At 33.5% G+C, this 19339-nt stretch overlaps 1 protein-coding gene across 1 annotated transcript; it reads right to left on the minus strand.

Moving 5' to 3' along the window:
- Positions 1-503: 503 nt before the first annotated feature.
- Positions 504-18255, minus strand: LOC133191628 (protocadherin Fat 4-like). The gene is made up of 15 exons (XM_061327374.1): positions 18159-18255; positions 17887-18054; positions 17327-17399; positions 16819-16997; positions 15694-15867; positions 15393-15514; positions 14869-15037; positions 14472-14630; positions 7617-7754; positions 7247-7369; positions 6944-7126; positions 2867-3063; positions 1877-2622; positions 1411-1592; positions 504-826 (listed from the first exon to the last, which is right to left on the minus strand). The coding sequence occupies exons 1-15, from the start codon at positions 18253-18255 to the stop codon at positions 504-506; spliced, it is 3033 nt and encodes a 1010-aa protein (XP_061183358.1).
- Positions 18256-19339: the final 1084 nt, after the last annotated feature.

Genomic DNA, 19339 nt, shown 5'->3' on the forward strand with positions numbered 1-19339 from the left:
TTGGCCTATACACACTTATTCCAGTTATAAGGACTCTTTAGTAGATACGCTCCGTCATCAGTGTATTTGCGATTTACAATGTTCTTTACACAGTTCTTTAAAACACGAGGAATAATTGTTAATATATGTATTTGTTAATTTTTATTGTATTTTAAATAATTCTTTTTTAAGTGTCAGTTATTATTAAAATAATTGACACTAAATATTCAGTGGACTACTTGATGATATTTGTAATTATCCAAATCTATTATTCTGTGATACATATAAAAATAAATAAAATTTAAATGTCATTTTGGGAGGAGTGTTACTGATGTGAATGACCCGAGTATGACAAGATTTGCAGTATAAATATTGCTTTTTAAAATATAGAATTATATTTTTGATGGAATACTTCTATTCTTGGTATATCAACTATTTCAATATTTTGTAAATTTTATGTCCATCTTTAGTAAAGAAAAGGATATTTCTCTGCTTCCAAGGCCTAAAGTTTATTATTAAATTTTCTAATTGTATGTCATATCTGTCCAGAATTCATATGTCTTTTTTGGTTTCTGTATTTTCTCTTCCTCAATCTCAACAAAGTGATGATCCTCGCTTACTCCGTCTCTGTGATGGATTTGGTTACTTCTATATGTACTGTGATCATCAGAAGAGTAATTAGTCCACCCCCTGTCTGAGTTGTGCACTTCTGCAGTTATCGTCCCTTGTCTAGAGAAGTATGGTGGAGGTGGGCTGAACTGATTTGCGGGAGCTGGTGCTTTCGTTTCAAAATCTCTATTTGGTTTTGGATGTGGAGACACTCTATATATTGGTGACGTGACATCAACTGAAGAAGATTGATACATGAAGAAAAATATTGAGGTTAACATTTGAAATCTAGGGCACTATTTGAACAATAACATGCTTTCTTTGTTACACTATATGAGGCATAAAGGTTGCAATATTACAAAAAAGGTACACAACCGTGTATTTTTTTCTGCAGTGATTTCAACCTTTATTAAACCCAGAAAATACTATCATTTTATTGTTAATATTTATACTGTCTTTAAATTATCTAAATAAGTATGTGTAATAATGTATCATCGATCTGTAGTCACATTGACTGAAGAGCCATGAAAACATTACTTTTAACAATTCACTAAATTTTGGAGATTTCAGCTCTGTTTTATTGTTTCAATGGTTTTTCATGAGAAATAAAAGGAATATTCAGTAGATGTTACCTTATACAGAGGATATATAATCTACTATATAATATTTCAGTCAAAATTGACATGTACATTTTGAATTTGAAAGTAAACGAAATGCTTTACTTAGTACTATAAAAGATATGTCGTCTGCACGATTCATTTCCACAAAGACAGAGAGAAACTGGTGTACATTTTGTTTGTTTTTGTGTGATAGGTGACATACTTCTCTCCTCCACAGGGGAGCGTACTCTTGGAGGCGGTACTTCCGGTTTTGGAGCGGGTTTTTCTTTCACAGGTTTAGGCTTTGGGGGAGGTTCCTTAGGCTTCGGTCTTTCTGCAGGTAGTTCTCTCGGTTTAGGCAACACCACCTGAACAGGTTTAGGTCGCCATACTTTCTTCCTTTTACTATAATAATGAGAACACAAAGCTATATGTCGTATGTTAAAGTATGCACATAACTAGCAGCCTAATAAAACAGAGGTTTTTTCAGCAATACTAATGACAGTATGTTTTCATATAAAATGAAAATAGCACAAGAAAAAATTGCTGAGAGACATGAATTTTTTTCAACAGTTATAAGTATACACGTAAATATTGTAGTACACTTGTAAATATTGCAGCACTGTTATAAATATTGGATCTCTGATATAAATATTTGCTGTACTGTTTTTGTTTGGACACGTTCTTACCAGCAATCACACCTTGGTTTTCTGCATTTGCAATCCACAGAGCATAAATAGCAAGAAAAGCCTAAAAAAGTCACAAAGAAAAAGCTTCCGACCATAGCTGGGACAAACCACGCCATATCGGTGGATTTCTCCAAGAAGGAATAAGGACGGTCTGTAGAATACGGAGAATCCGTGGTGAAATATTTTGGAATGGTTATTACTACCGGAACTGACGTCGAGCGGCTCGCCAGATCTGTTGCTGTTAGTGTTAGTGTTATCGTCGCTGCAGTATTATAGAGGCCACTGAGGTCTTTAATGTATATGCTTCCATTTTGTAGTACGTCAAAACGTGTGCTAGGCGATAGAGAATAGGAGTATTTGCCGTGATTGTGTGAAGAAAGATCTTGATCAACAGCTTGTATCGTTTGCACTATTTTCCCAACAATTTCATACGACTGAACGGTAAAGGCGTAACTGGAATAGGGAAATGAAGGAGAGAAATCGTTGTTGTGACGAATATGAAGTGTTACGTCACAAGTATCGCTCAGCCCCGCAGTGTCAGTGACTATCACGGTACAGTTTACCTCTTCCGGTGAGGTACCATCATCAAGTGTATAATCACCTTTAAAGCTGATCGTTCCAGTACCTGATGCAATTGAAAACCGATAGGTATCATTGCCACAGTCTAAAGAATACGTTTTTGTATCACCACTGCCACTGTCTGGGTCCAAAACGTTATACCTCGGTGTAGGAAAGGCACTACCATCCTTAGAAATTAAATCAATTCACATGTCACTGATAACAGTGTTCATAAACGTATTTTATTGAATAGATTTAGCTTCAAGTTCTTGTTTTTTAATTTTATTATCAATTTTCGTTATAACAAAACAAACAGTGTGTATACATAATTATAAGCGACTATTTACAATATGGATTTGCAGAAAAAAATAGACTAATTACAACAACATCAACAATACACCACGACATACAGCAAAATATCACGTGACCTACCGATCCTTCTGTCCTTGAGGTGGAGTAGTGAGACTGGGAGAACACCGGAGCCTCGTTCACATTCTGAATCTGAATGGACAAGTGTTCTGTGTCATACCATTTGCCGTCTGTCACTGTGATGTATATTAGGAATGAGGGAGGGTTGGGGAGAATATCGTAGTCTATGTTATTACTGCTGGAGGTATAGACTATACCAGCTGAAAGGTCAAAGAAACTATTCAGAAGCACCCTTACTAATTTATTACCAATCTATAATCTGTAACATCCTGTAATAATTATGGATTCCATTTTTGCGCTTTAATAGCGGTAAATCGGGAGGGAACTGTACTATGCTAAAGGATCACTCCTATATAAATAGGGATCTGAGCTATAGGACCGGGCTTGGTTTTTTTCTCTACAACAAGTTTGTCGATTTCCGTTACGATTAATGACATTAGGCTGAATACATGTAACAATTTGTTTTTCATAAATCTTTGTTTCAGTGAGTAGAGGTAGGAGGAACACTTTCATTGAATTCTGAGTTTGTTATCTCCAAATGTAATAATTGATATTTTTCTTTACTTCTCATTGCACATAATGGTAATGTCTACTGTCTCTGGAACTCTGTTTTTTATGTCTACGCTATTTATTTTACAACACATTTCAGTTGGATATAATAAAAACATGCAATTAATGTGTGCAAATCATATGGGCCTAAATGAAATCCAAGGGAGTACAGTTACTGATATATGTAGCCCTACTGTTTCAAAACTTAAGATCTTAAAATATTGACTGAAAACAAAAGTACACGTATGTTATTCTAAATATATTAAGCTCAAATAATTCAAGCAATACGTAACATACATGTACTACATGTAACCCAGACAAGCACTAGTAGCACAGACAGAATAAAAGCAATGTGATTAAATTCTAAGGAATATATACAATTGAAATTCATCGCAGCTCAATGCTGCCGAGAATACCTGTATCGAGTAACACAGAGTGAGTTATTCTTGTCCTCGGAGAAAGTGTGCTATACTGAGACTTGTTCCGCCTGACTGACAACTGTATATTGGACTGTTACGATTTGATCTCTCTCTAGTGTTTCTTATATCAAAAATGGGAATGCATAAAGGATAGATAATTGAAGAAACACACACAAGCCTATAAAAAAAATTAAAATAGTCTTTGAAAAGGCAAAAATTTAAAACTATAAAAGTGTGGCAACAGGTGGATTCGAACCCCCACTTTAAAAATAAAGTACCCACGATATAAAAGTCAGCGCAGCGCATACTCAGTATATCAAATGAGCTAATCTGACTACAAGATTGAACGGTATAAATTTGAAGCAGATTGTCAAAATCAAGTTTACTTATTCTTTGTAGGTTTTTTGTGAATTTCGACCCTAGGGCAGGGGTGCCCCTAAAAAAATTCCTATCTTAAATTATTCCTTACATCCCAACCTATCAAAATATCACAATTTTATTCAGGGGCAGGCCTGCCCTGAAGGACTTCTTGGCCAAAATTTATGCAAAAATCAACGCTTTAACGGACAAAATGGTGTTTCGGCCAACTTTGGAGATTTATTGTGAAGTTGTAAATAATAAATTTTAGTTGTAAAACTCAAATTTGAAAAATTTAGACATATATACGGTAGAAAACAACAAATAAAGATTGATTTTTAAGGAGATTCGATCCTGAGCTTTTGAGCAGATTTTGGTCTGGACCTTTATTTTTAAAATTCTGCATCATTTTTAAGTTCTAACATTAAATCTGGATTTTACAATGCAAATTAAACTATATTCAATGAAAAAACCGCGATTAAATTCCATTCAAATAGGATTAAGTTAGGGACTATATTTTGTGGCGGAAGGTTTTGTAGAAGAAAATGATCAATTTTTTCCCTTTTGAAATATATACAGTACTGTTAAGTTTAGATTCCAATTTTTCCATGCTGGTTGCAAACAGAGCTGATTTTTGCTGTGAAATGTTTTATTCTGGTTCTGAAATATCTATCAAACTATTTCTTTTGAATTCTTTCATTATATTGTGACAAATATAGTAAATATATTCTGAAAGTCCAGGAAAAAATTAAGCCAATTTTAACATAGAATTAACACATTTTTAGTAATATCTAAAAATTTACATCATAGACCGCCACTTTTGTTTTTCTTTTCTTAATATATAAGATAACTTTGATCAATCTGCTTAAAGTCAGCAAAAGTTTAAGACTTTAAAATATTTTTCTTGCTTGTTAAAAATTTTAATGCCAGAAAAATCACATTTTGTGAGTGCAGAAAGGTCAAATAATTGATTATGCTGAGCAATTTTGAAACTTTTACTTAGTCACAATTTTAATGTGTCTTATTTTAAATAGACTAATAGTTTATTTTGCCCCATGATTTATTTGGATACTAACATTGGGGGAAAAACGTGCGAAGATGTGATTTTTGATTAAGACACAAATTTCAGTGCAAAAAGGTCATATTAAATGTACTGTAGCGCCAAAAGAAGCATATTGACACCCATTTTTTGTTTTGATTTTTAATTAAGCTATGTGTGTAGAAACTAAAAATATACTTGACAAAAAAAGTTTAAGACTTTAAATATCAGGATCCAACCTCGTTAAATGTCACTTTTTCCGGGAAATTGTTCTCTCCTATAGGTCAATTCTTTTGTAATAGTGAATACATCCTTTATATATCATAAACATTGTACCTAACAGAAGTTATCAAATCAGAAGAACTTATCTTTTCTCTTATAGAATTAATTAATTATCAACAGAAATTAATTATTTATCATTAAATACAATTAACTATCAAAGCTCTTAAAATTCCGGAATCTGAACTCAAAATACTTTAATTTTGCAGTATCCTTGCCGCTGTCAGATAAGTCGGACTAAAAAATAGTCGGACTATTATAAAGGGGGGCCATAACAAGGCTGAATTACATACGTTATATTACAAATAATTATAATGAGTAACAACAGTAAGAGAGAAACAGAAAATTTCTATTTCATGAAATAAACAGAAATCTTCATTTCATAATAAGTTAACAGTATATTGAAAAAACATAAAGTATAAAGATGAATATGACACCCTTCACGCGCAAACCGTGGGGGTGGGGGTTCTAATTAACGAATTTACTGAATTATGAACAGAACGAACAAAGAAAATATGACGAACGGTGATCGATCTCGTAAAAAAAAAATACAAATAATGTATGCCTGTGAAAAGGGCATAAAAAGCGGACTCTTGAAAATTCCAGAGGTAGGATCAGGTGCCTAGGAGGAGAAAGCATCCCCGCCGTGAGCCCTTTATATTGATCAGGTAGATGGCATAATCTGTAGTCAAATCAAGTATAAAAACAATGACCTCATAATTGGTATGAAATATGTCTGTCAATTAAGATAGGTTGCAATTTCTAATAAGATTATAAAGACCATAGAATTTATGATATGCTGACTTAAAACGAGGTTGAAATCTCTGTAACATCAATTTTTAATCAGTATACTGCCTCGGTTTAAAAACTGATCATACTCGGAGCATGCTCTTGAGTATCAGATAAGTCTGGAGACATGAACACCATATGCAGGTGAAAGTTGAACATTACTACATGAATGTTTTTGATTCACCAATGAATTTAAGCTTTCTTAATAAAAAATAAATCATTTTATAATGGATTCTAGCGAGGGAGGTATTGCCCACTAAACTAAATCAGACTTAGAAATATTTTGAATTTAAAATAAATTCTACCCAAATGCATTTCTTTTAAGGCAGAGGTGGAGGGGGGGATTTTCTTCTTATGGATAATCCGCTCCGTAAGGGGTGTGTAATGGAACGGAAACCCTTTGGTAAAGAAGATTTTCAGTGTTTGCGAGAAAAATTTTTAATTTGAGGGAATAAGTTCATCTTTATCACCTGATTACAATGTACATATTACCCCTCGTAATTAAACTTTTTTTCCTCCTTTAAATGCTTAAAATGTTCAGCTCCATTGATTTTGATTTCATTTTGTCAATTGATTCACATCTCCTTGCGTGCACTGGTTAATGTCTACTATTTGTAAAAAAATTATTTGAAAAAAAATCTTCCTTACTTGAACTGTCTACTCTGAAATACTTGTCAGCCCAATCCTTATTAAAGGATGCTCGAAACACCTTGGGATCGGACGAATCTGTGTCGGTTGCAGAAGCTTGGAAAACCGAAGTTCCCAGGGCCGAGTTCTCCAAAACGTTGACGGACGTAGGAAGGTTTGATAAAACAGGGTCATCATTTATATCTGCAAATGATTTAAAAATGTTTTGTGCTTTGTAATCATGCAATACTCCTCTTCGAGAATATAGTATTCCTTTTTGGATTATCAAATGTTAAAAAAAAATCAAAGTCCTTTTTGACTTACTAGATATTGTTACATCAATGGTTCTTGGCCCAACTGTATTTCGTCCGTCTGAGATTGTGACGTCAACATTATAACCTGCTCTGGAGTGTCGAAGCAGACGATCAGTTAAAACTACTTTTCCAGCTACAATTACAATAATCCTTTATGTGTAAAAAGTGCCTCTGTTGTCAATGAAACGCTTTGGAAATTCCTGTTTTGTCAAACTTTTGACCTTAAATCTATGTACTAAGTAGCTATTTTCTTAAAGATTTCTTAACCTTATTTTATTTTTTTTGAAAACAGAATACCATGTTTTTGCATGCACTGTTATTCAAAAGAGATATGAAAACGTTTTCTTATATATTTGTATTTTATTTTAAAATTGTCTTACAGTTTAAGATATCAAATGGACATCCAGTGGGTGTACATGAAATAGAGTACGTCACTTGTGGACTGTCTGCGTCTGTTGTACTCACAGTGAATATGACGTCACTCGTTTTAGCCGTTAGTGCATCAAGGGAAACAATCCCTGAAAAAAGATCAATACAAGTGAGTAAACAAAATGAGTATGAGCAAATGAGTAAAACCATGCATTCTGTGATCTAAATACGCACTAACTCTACTCGGTTCATATGAATTTTTTTTAAATGACTGCCTGAAGAAGCTACAGCAAGTCCATACTTAGATTCTTCAACTGCAGAATGCAATTGTGATTATGGATGTTGCCTAGCACAGGCTTTTAAAGCCTCCATGTATATCGGAAGATAATTCTGACTCAACCTGTCGTTTCCTTAAACTTAAATTTGCCAACAAATGAATAGATGCTGTGAACAATACTAACATTCTTAATCATAAAACATGCTGTATTTCCTGCATTTTCTACAGATATTCCCAAACTTTTGCTTCCATTTTTTTTCCAAATATAAGCAAACCGTACAGTGCCTAGATATTGAACATCTAAAACAAAATCCCTTTATGTGTTTCCTTCAACTACTGTCCCGCTGGATGCGCCAATTGCTTTTGATGCCATTATAGCTAAAAGGGTCTAAATGCAGGGAAACCCGATCTTTTAATTGGCGACAGAACTTCATTTCTTTTATAAATTCTGTCGAAGATTATGCCAAACGTTGGGCTAAACATGAAAAGGAAGATCTGGACACTTTGTCAGAATGGATTAAATGTTTAAAAATATAGAATCATATAAGAAATTTAAAAAGCAATGTGCGAACCATCTATCCTTCCGTTTACACTAAATTGGAGGTAAAAAAAGAATTAGAAAGACTAGAAAGACTGTTCCAGCAGACAAGACTTGTAACAACATCGTCTTTGTTTGTAAGGAATGCAATATGGAGATAACGAACAGTATTCAAACTCATCAGTCCAATCAAACTATACAAATCAGAAGCAGAGCAAACAAGGACCTCTAAAACGTTAGAGGTGGGATCAGGTGCCATGGAGGAATGAGCGTCTCCTGCCAACCGGTCTCACCCGCCGTGTGCTCCTTGTCCTGATCGGGCAAACGGAAAAATCCGTAGACAATTCAGTGTGTAAATAATGGTCTAACAATTGGTATGAAAAACTTTAGTCAGCATTCGAATTAATGAGAGATTATACTTACTGAAAAGGTCATTGTATCGAGCATACGAGTGTTGATTTCTTTGATTCGTCAACTTGTTTGTCAATAGCCTACCGTGATTTAGAAATTGTTCGTACGTCGAGGATACTCTTGCCTATCGAATCAACTGAGAGAACATAAACCCCAAAAGGGTATATCGCTACACAAGTAAGGGAACTAAGTTGACGATAGAAAAATTGAAGTCATCACGTTTATCATAACGTTTTGTTGTTAGATTACCATTTACGCCTTTCTCTAGTAAAATATCAAAATATGAAACAGACGTGATATCTTTTATTTCAAGTTCACTGGAATATATCGAGTCGACACATGAATGAAAGTAACTATTGTTAATTGATACTAAGTCGTAGATATATATCTCAATGTCGAGTTAAAGGCAACAGCAAGTGTTTTCTTCTTCCCTCGTTTAAGTTGTTGAATGCATTCTGCTTCATATGAATACTAAAATAGGTCTGCTAATAATGAGGCGCAATTGGTACCCATGGGGATTCTGACAGATTGTTGGAACACCTGATCTCCAAAAACTACATAGATATTGTCGATTAGAAACTCAAGCATCTTTTTCATATAAACCTCTGAGTACCTGTGTGTACAATCAGAGTGTTTTTTAACAAAATAAGGCTCATTATTATAACTGTATTTTAGAAGAACTTGGTTTTACTAATTCTACCTTTGCAAATACAACTTATACTCACAGTTCACTTTCTAAGAAAGAAATTCTTCAAAATCACATTTCATTGTTTAATGCTTTTAATATTCTAGTCAACCAAGGTGAAGTCGATCTACCCTTCCTAAACCGGATTCCTAAACTTCATAAAATTTCTTACAAACAGATATACATTGCTGGGTCCAGCAAATGCTCTACCAAGCCTCTATCTTTTCTTCTTACAAAAATATGAACTGCTGTAAAGGAAAAACTTCAGACGTACTGTGCTACAACATATTCTAGAAATTGTATAATTTACATGTTAATTCTAAAGTAAAAGTAAACTTTTACAAAAATAAAACACGTCAAATTTTTCAAAAGTCAGTTACATCACAACGTACAAATTTTCTTCACTTTATACAACCATTCCCTTAGATAAATTAAAAAAAATAGCTTTTTGATATCACAGACAACTACTTCTTCAATAAAAAGGGAAGTCGGAAAGTTTCGTTTCTTATGTTTGGTCATCAATAAAATTACTTTGTTAAAAATCACTCTGATTCTACACACTGAAGTTGAACTCTGAACTTGATTTTAAATGAATGTTGGAGTTCCTCATTCAAAACATTTACATCGTTTGCGGTGACCAGGTCTTCCAACAAACTGTTCGAATTTTGATGGGCAATAATTTTGCTCCTTTATTACCCGACCTGTTTTTATATTCCTATGAAGCTGAATTTATTCAAAAACTTCTATATGAGAAGAAGGAAACACTTGCTGAGGCCTTCAACTCGACATTTAAATATATCGACGACGTATTATCAATTAACATTAGTTACCTCTATTCATATGCCGACTCAATATATCCCATTGAACTTGAAAAAAAAGAAACTACATGTACTGCCATATCTGTTTCATATTTGGATGATTTACTAATTATAGACTTTAAGGGACAACTAACAACTAAAATGTATGACAGACGAGATAACCAGCTTTTCTATCATCAACTTTCCTTATTTATGTAGTACGATCAGTGTTTAAACCGAGGTAGGCTTCTGACAGATAACTGGGATGTCAACAACTTCGTTTAAAGTCAGCATTTCGTAAATTCTCTCGTCGTTAATATGATCTTGTTATCAAATATTACTTGTTATTGGGTCGTATTTTGTCTGACGTGGCTCATTCCAATTGCGAGGCCTTTGTTTTCATACTGAATATGACGACGGAATGTTCCGTCTACCTGATCAATACATACGGCTCATGTCGGGTGTGACCGGTCAACAGGGGGATGCTTACTCCTCCTAGGCACCTGACCCCTCCTGGAATTTCCAGGGGTCCGTGTTTTATATTGTATTATTTATTTATTTTTTTTTTGAGATAGATCACTGTTAGCAATTGTGGTAAAAGGTGAGATTAAAATTATTCACAATTGTTGCCAATTGTAAAGTTACAATTACTAATAGGAACATTCAGTTTTCTTTATGGTAGGATTAAAATTATTCACAATATGTTTTGTCAGGGTTGGGGGTTAAAATTATTCACAACTCGTGTTTTCTTACAAAATATATAATTATTTACAGTTATTGTCGTAACGATGGATTGAAATATACTCGCAGAGTTGTCATTGGTGCATTCAAATTAATACAGTCAGTGTTGTCATTGGTGGGTTTAAAATGAAAAAAATGTTGTCATTGGTCGGATTAAATCAAAACAGTAAATGTTGTCAATGCGTGGATTGGTGTTAGCATTGCATGGTGCTTTTAAATTAAAACAGTAAGTGGTGTCAGTGGTGGGTTTAAATTAAAACAGTGTTGTCTTTGTAGGGTTTAAATTAAAAGTTTTGTCCTTGGTGTGTTTAAATGAAAACAGTAAGTGTTGTCATATGAGAGTTTTGATTAAAAGTTAGTGTTATCGTTGGTGGATTTAAATTTTAAAAAAAATAATGTTGTCATGGATGGGTTTTAAATTAAAACAATCAGTGTTGTCATTGGTTTATTTACATTAAAACAGTTAGTGTTGTCATGGAAGGGTTTGAATTAAAACAGTTAGTGTTGTTGTAACGTATTTTCATTAAATCCTGGGATCGTACCTGGTCAATTCCAGCATTTGGGATGTTCAACAATAACTGACTGGAACTAACTGGTATGATATTCTAGTGGACTGCCGAAATATGCAAACAAGTCCAAATCTTATCTAGGTAAAATATAACAGTTTTTTTTCTCACTATAATAATCAGAAGCAAGCAACGATAAATTGGTGGTTTTAACACCAGAGCCCTGTCGCCCTCGAATTACCTCATATACTGTAGGGTGCCTTATTCAGAACGGACAATTAGTATAGCAGCCTGGACGACGATCTGTTCCGTCAATGCAAATAACTTTGGCTAGCCTCTATGCTTGAGGTCAGCATCTCTTCGAGGTAGGCCTTATACAGTTTAACTTATGGTAAACCTCTTATTGCCTCCCAAATTCTCCCTCTCTAATTAGATTGGATGAGGAATGGTTATCATAATATTAACTTTGTTCACTGTCTTAAGTTGTCTTTTTCTCCTCTCGGCTGATTCATAACAATATCAATATTTAAACACAACTGATGTCACATGATGTAAACAGTGACTAACTGAGAACTCGGCATGATTGTTCCGTAATTAAAATTTCGGAATCGTTCTATTGTCATTGGTGGTTTTAAATTATCAATAGATAATGATGTCAACGGTGAAAAAAAATCAGTTATTTTTTGTCAATTGTATAGTAAAATTTACTAATATTTAGTGTTATTAATGATGGGTTTTAAATCCTCACAAATAGTCCAATGTTTTCAATGATTCAAAGTTATTGTTGTCAATGGTCGCCGATGCTGGAGTTGAAATAACTCACGGCTAGTGTTGTCAATGCGCAGATGAATTTACTTATGTTCAGTGTTTTCATAAGTATGGTATAACTGTTTCACAGTAAGTGTTGTCAATGACTTTTTTCTGTTCAGTTATTTTCGTCAATGGTTTGGTTTTTACTTTGCACAGTTATTGTTGTCAATGTTTTGGTAATTCAAGTACTTTATGTTTAGTTGTTGTTGTCAATGATTTGGTAATTACGATGATTAGTTATGTAGTAGTGTGTGAGTTGATTTATTTTAACAGATTATAAAATAAATTTTATTTAAAACATTTATCATTTACAGTAACAGCTTTCCATAAATTTATTCTCATTCTATTTAAATATGTCAGAAATGGATTTCCATATCAGTTCTGGTCAGTTTTTCATGGATCATTGAATTCTTGTTTTGGTTGGCTGAAAGTTTAAGTCATGTGATTTTTATCTTGAAGTTTCTATTAATATTATTATTTTTCAAATTGAGTCTGGAATGATCAGTTTGGTCATTCAGTTCTTGTGATATATTGATCTTGGACTTTATTTATCCATAGAAGGTCAGTTGATTTTAATATTATAAATACATTCATTTGATGAATAGTAAAAGTGAATGTGTGAATCATTTTTTTTATAAATTAATAAGTAAAGAGTATATTATGATATTTGTTATTATTCAGATCCACTTGATATGATGTACATGTAGCTGAATTGCTGTATATATAACAAGGGTCTGATACCATATATTGGGTAAGATATGTGATGTATATGTTTGTATCATGTTAGGTGTAATGTGAATCTGTATATTATGTATTTACATTCCATTGTTATGTGAATCATAACGGGAAACGTATCTATTTCATTAATAGTAGTGACTTACATTTGAATATCTGCTGTCGTATTTTATTCACTGAAGTTTATAAGAATTACAATATACAAAGAAAGTAAATCATATACAGTTAATTATAGTTTTTGTAGGAATAATCTCAATATTAAACTAAAGTGAGAATTAGTTTTTATGCCAGAAATATTTATTGAATAGTGAGTATTAAGAAACAAGAAGAGTTATCTCTCTTTGTGTATTTTATATGTGGGTGTGTTATTGTGTGTTAAATAATGTCTGTGTTTATTTCAGACTGTTTAATATTGAATATTGGATATATAAAGGATTGAAACACCAACAATATTTGTTACTTTGTGAACCCGGTAACAGTTATTGTTGTCAATGATTTGGTAATTACGATGTTTAGTTATTGTTGTCAATGATTTGTAATTACGATGTTTAGTTATTGTTGTCAGTGGTTTGGTAATTACTATGTACAGTTATTGTTATAATTACGATGTTCAGTTATGTGATGTCAATTGTTTATTTTGTACAGGAATTGTTCCCAATAATGAGATTAAATTCTCAGTTTACTATTGGTAGGATTCAAATTACTCTCTGTTAGTGTTATCATGTTAAAATTTATTCACAGTTAGTTTTGACAGTGGCGGTGATAGAATAGCTCTTGGTATGTGTTGTCAATGGTGGGTTAAATTTATTCATTGTTATAGTGTTGTCAATGTTGGGGTTTAAATTACTCACAATGTTGTCAAGGTGGAATCAGAATTACTCACAGTTGGTGTTGTCAATGTTGGGGTTTAAATTACTCACAATGTTGTCAAGGTGGAATTAGAATTACTCACAGTTGGTGTTGTCAATGTTGGGGTTTAAATTACTCACAATGTTGTCAAGGTGGAATTAGAATTACTCACAGTTGGTGTTGTCAATGTTGGGGTTTAAATTACTCACAATGTTGTCAAGGTGGAATTACAATTACTCACAGTTGGTGTTGTCAATGTTGGGGTTTAAATTACTCACAATGTTGTCAAGGTGGAATTAGAATTACTCACAGTTGGTGTTGTCAATGTTGGGGTTTAAATTACTCACAATGTTGTCAAGGTGGAATTAGAATTACTCACAGTTGGTGTTGTCAATGTTGGGGTTTAAATTACTAACAATGTCGTCAATGTGGAATTAGAATTACTCACAGTCGGTGTTGTCAATGTTGGGGTTTAAATTACTCACAATGTTGTCAAGTTGGAATTACAATTACTTACAGTTGGTGTTGTCAATGGTAGGATTGTTGTTTTTGTTGACGGTCACCGTGTATGTTCCGCTGGCCGTCGCCAATCCGTCCTCACACTGAATACTAAGGCTGTAACTAGAACGTGTGTTATAGTTCAGCTGGGGCCAGTCTATCAAGTACACGCCATACGCTGGAAAAAGCGAAGTAACTCTAACACACTTTACCTATCACATTTTTTTTTTTAAAAATTCTCCATCTTATATTTAGTATTTTTAATTCGTTCATGGCTTTTTTAATCTTAAAAAATAATACAGTTTGATCGCCTCATTTTATAAAAAGTGTTTAATCACATTTAAAGATTTAAAAAATAAATAAATAAATGAATAAAGCCTCAGAATTCAGAAACAGCTTTGTAAAAGAAGTATTACTTGGATTTGCCGTGTTGACTTGTTTTACGATGAATGGTACACTGGAAGTAGTTAGCGTGCACGTGTACCCATCGTTCGGTTCCGTGACGGTTAAATCTAGCAACTTCCGTTCGGAGGTTTCCTCTTCGTCTACTGACCCCGTGCTCGGCAGATTATCAATCGTCAATGCCTAATACGGCAAATAAATAAATAACGAAAACGAATATTGGATAAGATTTACAAAAGATCTTACATTGCTGTACTCAAAATGATTTTTTTTTTGGAAATGTAGGCAAAGCATAGTCCATGTGACTTGTGCCTATTTAAATATACATGCATGAATGAAAAATGTGGAAAATAATAGCTAAGGGATCATTACACAAATTATTGTTTGTCAAAGGACGTTTCTTATTTATATGAACCTTTATTATAAAAAATGAGTATAAAGATTAAAGAATAAGCAATTCATTTAATATCAGTGATTTTTTTTAAAAAAATAAATAATAATTGAATTCTTTTCAATCTTCCGTGTCGAGGGGACGTACCGTGTTCGGGACTGTCAAAGTTACGGTTCCTGTCTGTGTTAGACGGCAATCGTCGTACACTTTGACCTTCATGACGTAAGCAGCCTGGTCAGGTATGTCGGCTTGTGTAGTTACGATTTGTTCTAAAACAACAGACACTTTCATTAATATCTAAAAATTCGAATTCTTGAAAAAAAAAAAATTGTCTCTATCTTCATTTTTTTTTAACTCAATAGAGGTTGAGGCCACATTTCTACATTTACATGTAATTCACCAGATCCTTTCTCAAACATATTTTTAAAAAGAAAAATAATTTATTTACTGTTTGTAACATCGAGACTAAAGAAAGAGTTGTCCGTGGAGACGAGCTCCATGGTCAGTGTGTCCTGGGAGTCAGAGTCCGTCACAGTGAACACGTACACCGCAGCACCGGAAGTCGTGGATTCCGGAACAGTCACGGTAGTGGAAGTCCCGAAAGAAAACTGTGGAGTGTTTCCTGCATTAGAATTAAAGATTACATCAGCAATAGCAATTAAAAATTGAGGTGTATGCACCAAGTTGGTTTTATAAATTTATTTTCATCCAATATGGGCTACTGACTTCAGAATCAGAAATCAAATTGAGTAGTGAGTAGTCTTGAATGCGTTGCTTCGCTACTATATCAATTCCATTTAGCCTGAAATCGAAACATAATCGCTTGCAACCCGGCAATAGCCATGTTTTGGGATAAAGTTACAGACAGGCCCGTAGGAAGCAATTTCAGTTTGGGAGGGGGAGCAAAGCCATATATTTTTATTTGAGGGGGGCACTATCAACTTCCAAAAATTCTTTGACAAGCCAAAAAAATGGTCATCAGACTTTTTATTGATGGGGCACAAGCATATAGTATCTATGTTTTTCTATAGTACTCTATATACTGGCAAAATTATTGAAAGGGGCACGGCCCCGTGCCCCCCCCCCCCCACCCGGTTCCTACGGCCATGATAGAGGACTGTTTCGAAAAAAAAGGTTGAATGATATAATTACTCTTAGTGTTTAAATGTTTGTAATTTAATTAAGAACAGTAATGACATAGTCTGTTATTTCAAGGTTCTAGTAAATACGAGAACATTTCAATCGCGAAATAATCAATTCTAGTGGACTTCTTACTGAGAAGTTCATACGTTTGGTAAACTGTGGGTTAACATTACTCCAGTATAGTTTCCTTACCTCGTTTGACGATGGCGTACTGAAGATTATTTCCGGTTGACATAACTCCAGTTTAGTATACCTACCTTTTTGACGATGGCTCGATCTGATGGCGTATTGACGGTTACTTTCGGTGGTTTGGAGTTAATATTATTCCAGTCTAGTATACACCTTTATCGTTTGACAATGGCCCTTATGTCATACTGACGGTTACTTCCGGTAGACTGGGGCTGACCTTCCTCCAGTCTGCTTTACTTACCTCGTTTGACGATGGCTCTGATGGCGTATTGGCGGTTACTTCCGGTAGACTGGGGGTTGACATTACTCCAGTCTACAATGTCCCCCGTATTCTTGTCCCCCAGGCTGGTTTTACGTCTGTTGAGAATCGGGTAACTACTTAATATGTTGTATGAGACCATTTCTGTCGTGCTGGTATACCTAGAATAGATTTGAACAGATGAAACAATATTCTATCAAATACTATAAGAATATCAAAGGTGATAAAATTTTGCCACAAACTGATGATGGCGATCAAAAAAAATATTCTTAAATCTTTTTTGAAGCGTTTAATGTATATGGATCCTTGATAGTAAAATTAACCGAACATGGTCTGCTGTAAATTCTTATAAACAACAATAACAACACTAACAGGGTATGTTTTATGCAAGTATTAATTTTACCGTAAAATTACGTTTTTTAAAGACAGCTTTTACCATTCATTTGTTTCATTTGGGATCTAATGATATACTCAGTTTGTTTTTGCATACCATCCTATATAGTCCCCTGGTTTAACACTGATGGTATCAGCTGGTGGCACTGTATAGAGATATTCTCTAACGGCTGAAAAATAAAGCAAAACTGTTGCATCATGTTTTTAATCTAATTTTAATTTGATATAAAATGCAATGACGCAAAGCAAGTGTTATGTTCTTTGTCAATTCACGACTTAGGTACAGGACAAAGAATCATATGTGACCATTTCCTGAAATTGTGGGTTTACCAGGAAAAAGTGAATATAAAATTTGTAACAATGGAACTAGCATTATCTTCGAGGAACATGCCTTATCCGAAAATTCATAAGACGTCTCAAACAAAACTAAGAATGTAGTTTATATGAAGATTCAATTATTTCAAAACGTTAATCATTACTGTCGACAAATATAACATCACTTTTATATAAGTGTATCAAAGCCTCAATCCTTAGGATATTTTAAACCCTGAAAAACCAAAGGTAATAATTATATTGCTTCATTTATTTAATGGAAACACCGTAGAACTTGCCTGAAATGACTAAACTCATGACTTTCAATGCAGCAATCTGACTTACATCCGGGATTTATCCTATTTTTGCCTACTAGCGTGTATTGATTGGCTGAAGTCTTCCTCCAGATCTGGCAGTCCAGATTTCCGGTTCTTTTAGCGTAAAACTCCCATTTGTTTACAATACCACAACAACCGACTTGATAATCCGGGTCCTCTACCAAGTACCCCACATCTTCAAAATAAACCAAGGTTTTATAAGTCTTAGAACGTTAGGTACATTAATGAACTTCGAGACTGATTCCACGTGAGATCGTATACATGTTGCAAATATCTTACTTGATTGCGATCCTACATAGTCCTTAAAAGAATTGGGATCCGACTCACCAACTGTCGTACCAGAAGACCCACATGCTGAAATAGAACAACAATTCATTTCGTTATGTTAATTTAAAAATCTGGATATTATTATTAGGGGTGCGTTACACGGTCACCCAAAGAAAGTATAAAAATCTAATATAGAATTACTCAATAACCACCATTTCTATGGACAAAATACACACTAAAGACAACGGTCTCTGGTCCTAAGTAGACACTGTAACATAAGTGAATAAAATCAAGGCAGATGTTCATATTGAAGTTCAAAAGCATTCAAATGTATTTTTTAAAAATTCAATTATAATAGATGTCCATAATTTTGCACATATAAGTTTTCATGTTTTTTTTTTCCCACGTTAACGTCTTGGTAAATGAACGTGAAAAAACACCGTTACAGTATGTTAGAGTACATGTAACACTTAAGTTTTAAAGGGTTGACTAATAAAATGCTTTACCTCCTTAATCACAAGAGAGATAAAAATGGCAACATTGCAGAAAAATATCGAGGATGCGTAAATGGGTGAGGTAATTTCTCCCTCCCCTTTTTTGCAATAATTGCAATTAAGCGTTCTACTCCGTATAACAAAACAAAGAATTTTTTCGTTTATGTTCAGATTTCGTTTAAATTATATATATAAACTGATGAAAATTAGAAGTAGATTGTATTTATGCTTCAAATAAAAGCAATATGGTTTTTACAAGATATATACAAGAAAATATGCAGTGAACCTACGTTTAATTATTATGGAATAAAAACATATTAACTAAACACCTCCCAAACATTTTCCATTAAAAACGACCCAATGAATTCTGTTTTCTGTGGTATTTGTATTATATTATATAGATTGGATTTGATTTAAACCCACTGTCATGGGGCTCATTTATATGAACATAAAATTAATTTGAACATATTTTGTTGTATAAATACCTTACAAAACATACAAGTTTTTACAACATACCAAGTTGCCACCTTAATTAAATAAATACAACTGTCAATTTCATAAAGTTAAATTTCAATAAATAAATATTGATAAACAAATTTGTTTTAATTTATACATACATTTTATACATTACATTGCTTAAAACTTAAAGTATATATGTATATCTTATTAGAGTTCTTGTAGTAGGCAAGTAAACCTACT

This window comes from Saccostrea echinata, unplaced genomic scaffold (genome assembly GCF_033153115.1).
Source record: "Saccostrea echinata isolate AGI-Se365-2 ecotype Australia unplaced genomic scaffold, CSIRO_AGI_Sech_v1 ptg000023l, whole genome shotgun sequence".
NCBI lineage: Eukaryota > Metazoa > Mollusca > Bivalvia > Ostreida > Ostreidae > Saccostrea > Saccostrea echinata.